Here is a 10,788-nt window from a genome sequence, read left to right as displayed (position 1 = left end):
GCGGGCCTCTCACCGCTGTGGCCTCTCCCGTTGCGGAGCACAGGCTCCGGACGCGCAGGCTCAGCGGCCATGGCTCACGGGCCCAGCTGCTCCGCGGCATATGGGATCCTGCTGGACCGGGACACGGGTCCCCTGCATCGGCAGGCAGACTCTCAACCACTGCACCACCAGGGAAGCCCCCGTTAAGGGTTTTTAAGTAGAGGAGAATCATGATGATATTTGAATTTTAGAGTTTGAAGTAGATAATTTGCATGACAGCCTTTAGAAGGGGAATAGAGGTGAAGGTAGATGAGCCTTGAGGTCATTGCAATAATCCAGGCATTAAGTAGTAAGGGTGGGAATGGGAATAGGGAGATAGGTAAACGATGCTTGTAACATATGTCATAACTGCTTAGAAAATTGGGATGGGAGAGAAGCAGTGACATTATCAGGCTCCAGGCCAAGACAGCCAGAAGAGTGGAGTTGTCCATAGAATGAGGGTGGAGGAGGGAGGCATGCCAGAGATAGGCATGTCACGGGGCTGTTCCACAAGCAGTTAGAAGTGAGTGAAATTAACGACACTGATGGTCCATGGGGGTAAATGAGATGAGAGAGACACTAGAGGTAGGTTGATGTGGTTAATTGCCATCATTCCTGTTGGGGAAGATTTTTGTGTGCCAGGATACGTCATGGTTGCTGATCTGCTAATGGATTGGCTTCTTGATTCAAGAACCTGCTTCTAGTCCAATCAGCTGTGGTTGAGGGTGGAAAGATAACAGTCATGTTTGTTTCTTTAGTTTGGAGTTCAGGGGTGAGCTCCTTTCTCCCTTGGGTCCTGTTCTTCCACTTATGATACCAGGTTTTAGTTGTTTTTCTTTGTTTGTTTTTTTAACCTAATATCTCCCTTCTCCATCTCACGTCTTACCTACCTCTTCCACAAAGCTTCACTGGAGCAACTTCACCTCATATTGATTTTTCCCTTCTTTGAGGTTCTAGATCACGTAAAGAGCTTAGCTTATGTTCTGTATTTCTGGGTATTTCTTGCAGGTGTATTTTTTCTGGTGTTAAATTCCTTCTGATATTCTGTGTTCCTGTGACAGTTTGCGTATTGCTGGTTATATAGATGTCATTCAATAAATAACCACTCTCAGTAGCATATTAGAATCAGTTATCAATATATTTTAGCACAAATACCACTGTAAGTTTCCATATATCAAAATGATTAACTTGTACCATTTTTGTTCCACACATCTAAGCAACATAGGCTATATTTAAGGGTACTCTGATGTTCATGAGAATAAGATTTGATCTAAAATTGATATTTAGAAGAGAGTATATGGATTATAACTTTTCATCTTTAATTAAGATGGATTTAGGCATAAATTAGTTTTCAGCAAGAAAAGAGATTTAGTATAAGTACAGTGAATAGATATTTTGATCCAAGTCAAAAATATAAATAAGGAAAATATAAATTTTGTCTTAGGTTGTTGTAACAAAGTACTGTAGACTGGTGGCTTATAATCAACAGAAACTTATTTCTCATATTTCTGGAGACTGGAAGTCTGAAATCAGGTTGCCAGCATGCTTGGGTCCTTGGTGAGGGCCTTCTTTCCAGGTTGCAATAGGCTGGCTTCTTGCTGTAACCCCACAGGGTGAAAAGAGAGTTAGAGAGCCTCTGGGGTCACTTTTATAAAGTCCCTAATCCCATTCATGACCTAATTACCTCCCAAAGGCTCACCTCCTAATACCATTACATTTTGGATTAAGATTTCGACATAAGAATTTTAGTGGGACACAGACGTTCAGTCCATAACAAAATTATATAAACCCAGGATATATATTGTTTCTCCTGAGTGGTTAATATGGACTATATAGAGTTAGCTGTCCTTAAATTAAGGCGTTCTTAATGTATATGAACTATATATCAGAAACTGTATATGTAAGCGGTTTGAAGACTTTAAAGCACTAAATCTAACATAGTATTTGTGTGTTGGCTATAATTTCAAGCTATGGAATCTTGTATGTGAACTGAATTTGTCTTGTGTATGCGCTGTGCCTGGTTCACTGTAGGCAGTAAGTTTAAGTGAGAATGAGTATAGGAATGAGAGAACACTTAGTGGAATACATGTGTGTCGCCCTTGTTAGTTTGAGGCTTAATTTCTTGCATCTTTCAGGTTGATGTTGCATTAGCTAATTAAGTTTGAATTAAGTATCTATGAATTACAAGTACCTTATTCTTATTCCTTATAAACGATGCCCATAACATTAGGTTGTCTGAACACTGAGGGCAAAAAAGTTTACTGAAAGTTCTTGTCTGTGGATGATTCTGTTAAAGCCATTAAGATCTACTTTTTATGAATATTGGGTAGAATTCATTGCTGGTAAATGTTTCAGTAAACTTGGGGTGGATGATCATTTCCATAACTCTTGACTGTAGATATTCCTGGTAGAGCAAAAAATTAATATGCTTGCTGTTACAGCTGTTGTTCAGCACTGTTTTGGAAGTTCTCATAAATAGAATAGAATAAAAAAGTAAAGGAGGAGATCTATTTAGATAGGGGAAGTACAGCTCTCATTTGCATGTTAGGATGTTAGGTTGGCCATAAATACCATGAGAGTGGCAGTCTTACTCTCTTTTGTTCACCTTTGCATCCCGGGCACTTAAATAGTGCCTGGCATAGAGTTGAAATTCAGTAAATATTTATTGAAGGAATGAATAATGAAGATTTTACACTTTGTAGGATTTTCTAGCTAGGCTAGTAATTAAAAAGCTGCCAGAGTTAATGAGAGTTCAGTAAGACTACAGTAGAACTGATAGACTGTGTCTAGCTTTTGCCTTGGGATGAACTCTCAAGCCCATGGTCCCTGTGTAACACAATACGATTCCTGTAAATATCAGTTTGGGGGGTTAAATCTTTATTCACTTAGATTGTGAAAACTCTTTTGCTTGTTTTTAATCTATTGTATTCCTTTTTCTCTTTGCAGTTCTAATTGTGGAGTGGTAAACATATACAATCAAGATTCTTGTCTCCAAGAAGCAAACCCAAAGCCAATAAAAGCTATAATGAACTTGGTTACAGGTGTTACTTCTCTGACCTTCAATCCTACTACAGAAATCTTGGCAATTGCTTCAGAGAAAATGAAAGAAGCAGTCAGATTGGTAATATTTCTTTACCCTTTCCTTTTAGCATTGATAATTTTAAAATTTAAAGTTGAAAACATGGAAAGATAATAGGAAAGTGTTGGATTATTTTAAAAAGAGTAGCCTCTTTTGATGTAGAAATTCCTTATATTGTAGCTTTTGGGTGTTATTATAGAAATGACTAACAGTAGCCACCAAATTTGTATTATGTCAGTTCTTTTGGGAAAGCCGTGCTGTCCATTCCTAGTGTTTCTTAAGTGGTAGTCTTCATTTTCAGAGGTTTTTTTCAGCATATACATGAAGAAATATGTTTAAAGCAAACACTTTATTCCTTTATAGTTTTTTTTTTAATTAATTAATTTATTCGTTCATTTATTTTTGGCTGCGTTGGGTCTTCGTTGCTGTGCACGCTCTTTCTCTAGTTGCGGTGCACAGGCTTCTCATTGAGGTGGCATCTCTTGTTGTGGAGCACAGACTAGGTGCGCGGGCTTCAGTAGTTATGGCACACAGGCTCAGTAGTTGTGGCTCGTGAGCTCTAGAGCGCAGCCTCAGATGTTGTGGTGCGCGGGCTTCAGTAGTTATGGCACACAGGCTCAGTAGTTGTGGCTCGTGAGCTCTAGAGCACAGCCTCAGATGTTGTGGTGCGCGGGCTTCAGTAGTTATGGCACACAGGCTCAGTAGTTGTGGCTCGTGAGCTCTAGAGCGCAGCCTCAGATGTTGTGGTGCGCGGGCTTCAGTAGTTATGGCACACAGGCTCAGTAGTTGTGGCTCGTGAGCTCTAGAGCGCAGCCTCAGATGTTGTGGCGCACGGGCTTAGTTGCTCCATGGCCTGTGGGACCTTCCCGGACCAGGGATCGAACCTGTGTCCCCTTCATTGGCAGGCGGATTCTAAACCACTGCGCCACCGGGGAAATCCCTAGTTTTCTTTCTTCATCTACCTTTTTAAGGCCTGGTGTCATAATGGAGTGGAGGCAATTCTTAAGTTTTGAAAATAAATTGAGCTTGAAAATAAATTGTGTAAAAAGATTGCAATTTAAATAGCTAGATAGTTACTTGTGAAGATAGCTCTGTGCCAGGGGTCCCCAGGACTTCCCCCAGGTTTGGTGAATAGGATAGTAAATAAAAGGACTCACAGGACTCAGAATATGGTCATACTCATGGCTAAGAATAACTACAGGGAAAGGATACAAAGCAAAATCAGCAAAAGGAAAAGGTGCATGGGGTGAAGCCTGGAAGAAACAGGCACAGGCTTCCAAGAGTCCTCTCCTAGTGCAAGTCACATAGGACACATTTAATACAAGTCCTCTCCCAGTGCAGGTCACATAGGACACGTTTAATTCCTCCAACAGCAAGTTGTGACAACATGTGTTAAGTGTTTTCTGCCAGAGAAGCTCATTAGAGACTCAGTGCCCAAGGTTTTTATTGGGGGTTGATCATGTAGGTACCCTCTGCCTAGGAGGTACCCAAAGTAAAGGCTCCCAGAAGTAAAGGCAAGTGTTCAGCATAAACCACATTAGACAAATCATTTAGGCACAGTGAGCTGTCCTTATCATTTAGGGAAAGTTTCCCATGTGTGTAGGGACCCGTATGCTAGTCAAGTTCCCAGACACCATCTAAGAGCCACTTGCAAGCGGGCCTTTCTAAGGATAGCAGCCTCAGGCCAGTGTTGACTCTTTTCTGCCCAACCTCAGAGTTCAGCTTAAATGTCACTCCATCTGTGTGAAGTTTCCTGCCCTTCAGGCAGAACCAATTTCTTCATTCATTCAACAGTTACTTGCTGTGGGCCAGGTATACAGATGGCATAAAACTTTGAATGGCAGCATTACACTGTGCTATTGTTATGTGTATACCATAAGCACTTTACAGAGATTCTTATTTTTATCTTGCTTACTCAGCAAATAAACCTTGCACACTTCATCAGCTTTGTTTAATAGTGTATAGTTTACAAAGATTTATAAAGAATTCTACAAAAATATTTTGAGCCAAATAACAGTCCTCAGAGGATTGGCTCACCCCAAGTCAACAGCTAGTAAAGGGCAGTGAACTGTGATGCTAGATTCCATATTCTTTCTAACATTTTAATGGTTTTCTGACTAAATTCCTCAGAGCCCTAGAATGTGTATAGGACTTCACATGGTAAGTAGGGCAAGTAGGAGGCTAAGATTCTCCCTGTATTATATAGAGCAGCTTCAGTATTACTTGTGGTATGTATTGGCATTCTGCATAAGATTTTCTTTGAGGGAAGAAAGAGTTCTGCTGGAAAAAGTGTTTGGAAAATATAGCATTGCGTTTTATTGCCTCTTGAATGAATAATTTGATAAATGAGAGGTTCCTAACTCAAGTCAGCTTTAAAATCTCCGCTCTTGTAATGGTAGTGGTGAGCTAGTACATATTAACCTTTTATCATTTTAATGGTAGTAAGTTGTTTTAGAAAACCATGGGATCTATCTCTGTTGACATAATGTATTCTGCAAGATGCCTAGTAGTTAGTTCTGCCGAGTTTGCTTCAGTGATCATGGCAGCATTTGTGGTTTTTTATTGTGGCAAAATCACACAAAGAATTCATTAGTAACAGCCAACTCCCATTTTTTAAATGGTAGTCAACCATAATATCTAATGGAAAGAAGCCAGGCATAACTTCAGAATGCCTCAGTGAAACATTGGTAGTGTCATTAAATGCAATCTCTTATGATCCAAAGAGTTCTGTTATTCCAGCACAAAGCAGTGATATAAATCTAAGCCATTGCACCAGTAAGAGACTCAGAAGTTAAATTGTTATTACATCTACAATCTTGGATGTTGTAGAAGTTGTGGAACTCCTTATCCATTAAATTAAGGATGAGAGACCTTTTATTTGTTGAACTTTGGTATCTGGACCCTTAAATGTAATACAGAAATTACGTTGGAGATAAAGGGAACTTTCTGAATTAAAGAAGTTGGGTTTTTATGGGACTTTTTCTTATTAGTTCAATTACAGCTTTTAATACAGGGGTCATAAAGAGAGGTTAGAGCACAGCTGAGTTCTAACGAGGTGGGGGTCATTGGTCCGAGGGAAGATGTACTAAAAACACTGGGGAATAGTTACAGTTGAGTCTTTTAAGAGGGCATAAACATGTTTTTTGCCCCTGATATCCAAGTTAGTAGGGAAGATAAAATTTAAAATTAAATTGTCCATAAGTTGGTATTTATCCTTCATCAGGAAGAACACATCAGCTTGTCGTGTGAAGCCATGGCCGCTGTGTGCGATTGTATAGGCTATTTGTTGCACAAGGCACCACATCTAAAGAGACTCCATTTACATCATAAACTTTGTGTTTGTATTTACTGTAGTATTTCTGATAATTTTGGTAACAGAATTGTTCTGTTTATTTAGCTAGAAATATACACAGCTACCTTCTGGTAAAAATGAACTTTAAAAAATTGCTTTGTGTCTTGTGCCCCAACTTTTGTGAACTTCTTAGCTTTAATGGGTCAAGACCAATTCTAATGCCTTTGCATTGATGCCAGGCTGTGCAGGCAGAGCCTGCTTCCCAGAGAAGTTGAAAATAATTGAAAATGGCTTGGAGATTCACTGTAAACTTTACTTTCTTGACAAAAAAATGGTCAATAGGCATTTATCGGGGGAGTAGGGCCTAGTGACTGACTGAAACCAGTGTAATAGACAGGTGTTGTATCTAACAGTGGGTTTTACCTGGTACTTGTCTATGAAAATCACCTTGATTGGGTGGTTTAAAGTCTCATCTAAAAGTGTGAAGGATGATAGACTACCATGATTAATAGCTGAATGATAATTCTGTATGTGAGTATGAAGGTGGTGTATTTCTTGGAAGAGCTAGAGAATGTGTGAAAATGAGCGTTTGTTAAAATCCTAGTCTGCTTAAGGTAACGGCTTCTGTGCTTGGGTTTTATTTATCCACAAATTGGACGAGGACTTGTCTTGCCTAGCTTGGATTTGGGCCTGTTTTCCCCCAAGTAGACTTTCCTGGAGAAAGAGACCTGGCCTTGAGGTGAGCTTTTGGCTCTTTCTCAGTCAGAACACAGTTTCACTTGATGAACTAGGTTTTCATGGTTTAGCCCTCCTCAAGGAGAGATTGCAAAAGGCAAAGAATATACCACAAAATTGAGAAATAAAAGTGAAAAAAGGGGAGTTATATGATATTGGAAGATTTGATATGACTTTGTCTTGGATTCAAACTCTTCATAATATTTGAAGTGTCTGTTCCTTGTGATTAAATTTTAGTATCCTTTACTGTGGTTATTAAGTTAGAGCATTAATGGGCTCGCTCTACTGTTGAGTTTTCACTTATTCGTTTGACCCTCCCAGGCACGATGCTAGATGCTGCATTTTAATGCAGCATCAAGAAAGCACTTTCTTCTCTTCCTTCCCTTCCTTCTCAGTTAATAGCACATTGAGAATCAAATTTTAATTTTGGAACACTTTGCCGTATTAAGAGAACTGTACTTGATGTGTGCAACAATGAAAATGAACTTTTTGTTCCAGCAAAATGACAGAATGAAGACTAAAATTTAAGAAAGATGAGCTCCCAGTTGTTGTAGTTTAAAGCTTTTTATTATTTCCTGCAGGTCCACCTTCCTTCCTGTACAGTATTTTCAAACTTCCCAGTTGTTAAAAAGAAGAATATTTCTCTTGTTCATACTATGGATTTTTCTCCCAGAAGTGGTTATTTTGCCTTGGGGAATGAAAAGGGCAAGGCCCTGATGTATAGGTAGGTATTATTTATGTTTAGAAGTCAGAAAAAAGTCTCAGCTTCTTTTGAAAATGTGAAGATAAAGTTGTTACATTCTCAAGTCTATAATTATGTATAATTTGTTAGATCTGTAATTTATTAATTATAATTAAAAATTATTAAGTGATAAACTATAGAGTGTTTATAGTCGACTCCCATCGTCATATCTAAAAAAAATGTGCATTTTGCTACCATAAGATTTTTCTAGCAGAAAATTTACTTGGGGAATTTTTGGAGGAGAGGGGGAAGCTATATTTTGAAAATGTCAAATTGAGGAAAAGTTGCCACTTTAATAATACTGCCACTTTCTTGGTGCCTTATGTTTAGATTAGCCTTTGTTGACGTGACAATGCTCTATTTATTCCACTAGATTTAAGTGATTTTTTTTAAGAGGTATTTCTTTTCCTGCAGCTGTAAGCTGTAAATAAGGATGTTAACTACAAAGATACCAAAAGCCTGTGCTCTGTCCAGGTTCTTTTCTGTGCTCAACCTACTTGGCTATAAAGCAAGAACAAATAAAATCTAATTACATTGTTGCTAGAAGATAAGGTGACAGGGTAGCTCTGAGGGAGAACCTGTGACTTAAAAATAATAGCCACCTTTCCTTGCTCCCATGTGTTGGCAGTGAATGTTGCATAGAAGCCTGTGTTTATGTCTGTATGCTTCAGGGAAGGCCTGCTTTCAAAGAAACTGAAATCTGGGGTGAAGAAGAGGAGGAATACAAATTTGTTTTGAAAAGAGAACATAGCAAACAATAATATGGCTTATAGTTTTACTTACTTTGAAAGGAAAATGGTTGGGTGGTACCGGGAAAATTGATAATTCCATCATTCTCATTTCACGTCATTTTTGGAGTGGTTCTTTCAGTTTGGATTTTATAAAAGGATGCAGATTCTTACTGCACTTAGGAATTCCCTTCCAAAGCTTTGGTTTATTATAACTGATTTTTTTCTTTTCTTAAGCCCCAAAGCTCATTAGAGTTTTTACCAGAGCATTGGTCTCTAGTGAGACTGTTTCTAGCATGTGGGTTGCACTGACATCATTTCTGTTGGATGTGGCTGATCAGGTATTTCATAGACCCTGATGTAATGTTTTGGAGCAAGCTGATGGCTTTTATCTAAAATCTGAGGTATTAGCATTAGGATACTTCAGAATGTCAGCTTGAGGAGTAACCTAGATGCCTAGTGAGAGTGACTGTGATTACATTTCCGCACCTGAAGTCTTGCTAAGTGTCATTCTGTGATCTGATTGACAGTATCCTGGGTAATCACAAAATTGTTTTGATGATTTGTCTTTTACTTTTTCAGGTTGCATCATTACTCAGACTTTTAAAGAGATTATTTGAAGTAAGAAAATCTTTCACTTTTTTTTCATCCTACAAAGTTTTAAGGTTACACCCATTGCTGTCAGTTGGCAGAGGGACCATATTAACTGATTTTTGTTTCTTTGCCTCTGGGTTGCTCTATCTTCAGTTAAGGGAGTGGGATGGATATAGATCAGGAAGAGCCTAGCTGGACTTGAACCTTCCTTGGGAATTTTTTATCCCAAATCACAACAGTCTGGCTCTGTTCTTCTGAGGGCAGATCTTTTATATTGTGTCCATAATGGTCATCAAAATTATAATTACCGAATATTTAATCCACAAAGGAGAAGAGACTTAACTGAGAGAGATAAGTATCTCCAGATATAATTATAGCTTCCGTAAGCTCAAACCTTTTTATTTTGTATGTTTCTTGAGAGATTATAAGCGGCTTGCCTTGTAGCTAGTTAATGGTTGGTCATTAGTTTTGCTGCCATATATAGTATATATATTTGGCATATGCATATATGTACACATATATGCCATATATGTATTTCTTTTTCTTCCAGTTTCATTGAGATATAATTGACATAAAGCACTGTATAAGTTTCAGGTGTATAGCATAATGATTTGACTCACATACGTCATGAAATGATTACCACAATAAGTTTAGTGAACATCTGTCATCTCATATAGATAAAAATTAAAGAAATAGAGAAAAACTTTTTTCTGTGTGGTGAGAAGTCCTAGGGTTTACTCTCTTAACCACTTTCCTGTATAACACACTGCAGTGTTCGTTACATTTATCATGTTGTACATCCCATCCTTAGTGCTTATTTATCTTATAACTGGACGTTTTTACCTTTTGACTTCCGGGTACAAGATTTGTGCCTTCCTCCAGTTGCTGCTTGGTATTTAAAACAGTAGGACATACTTCTCTTCCCATGGCTTGATTTTTCACATGAGATATGGTGATGGTTCTGAGGTGGAGCTGCAACCGGCCTGTTCATCACAGTTGACTAATTTGGTCTTCTCTGAGATTCATAAATGTTGAGGAGAGACTCTGGGAGTGCATATAGACTTAATGAGGGGAAAGAATTTTTGAAGGTGGTGGAATTTGAGCAAAACATTAGCCAGGAGGGGAAAGCAGTCCAGCTGCCTTGCCTCCCAAAACAGCACTGCCAGTGCATGTTGTTCGTTGATGACCAGTGACTGTAAATCAAGTATATAATTTCTTCTGTTCTTTCCTCAGATCCAGTTGAGCCACAAGAGAAACTCATCCTGATAAATCTTCTCAGAAACTTTCCAGAATGAGTGATAATATAAGGATAATGATATATTGAGCCAGCTGTGCTTATTTAAGTTACCAGAAATGTTTTAATAAACCCATAGTAACTTTTGTTTGAAACTAAGTGTATGTGGTTCTTCCCTCTCCACCTACACACACGCTAATGTGGGTGCATTTCTTTTAAGATCCAGCATGAGAGATTGGAAACACCTGTCTGTAGCCAAAAATAATACAGGTAGTTAGTCTCCTGTTTCACAGTTAACCCTGATTAGTAATTCCCCCTTTCCCAGCATAGATCTCTCTGTGTTTCTGGGTATCAGCTAACAGAGGT

The 10,788-nt window shown here is 38.6% G+C and overlaps 1 protein-coding gene across 2 annotated transcripts in view; it reads left to right on the top strand.

Annotated features, from left to right (window-relative positions):
- The window catches only part of UTP18 (UTP18 small subunit processome component), a 40,778-nt gene extending 30,201 nt beyond the window's left edge, over positions 1-10,577 (top strand). Inside the window, exons 11-14 of one of the 2 annotated variants that reach the window (XM_007116555.4) lie at positions 2,965-3,139; positions 7,706-7,848; positions 9,177-9,215; positions 10,422-10,577. In XM_007116555.4, the coding sequence (XP_007116617.1) occupies positions 2,965-3,139; positions 7,706-7,848; positions 9,177-9,201 (343 nt within the window). In that variant the 3' untranslated portion in view covers positions 9,202-9,215; positions 10,422-10,577. The remainder of the gene's footprint in view (positions 1-2,964; positions 3,140-7,705; positions 7,849-9,176; positions 9,216-10,421) is intronic. The other variant, XM_028499717.2, reaches the window with a different exon arrangement.
- The last annotated feature ends 211 nt before the right edge of the window (positions 10,578-10,788 follow it).

This window comes from Physeter macrocephalus, chromosome 14 (assembly GCF_002837175.3).
Source record: "Physeter macrocephalus isolate SW-GA chromosome 14, ASM283717v5, whole genome shotgun sequence".
Lineage (NCBI taxonomy): Eukaryota > Metazoa > Chordata > Mammalia > Artiodactyla > Physeteridae > Physeter > Physeter macrocephalus.
The sequence above is the reverse complement of the archived record's forward strand: the minus strand, read 5'-3'. Positions and strand labels throughout refer to the sequence as shown.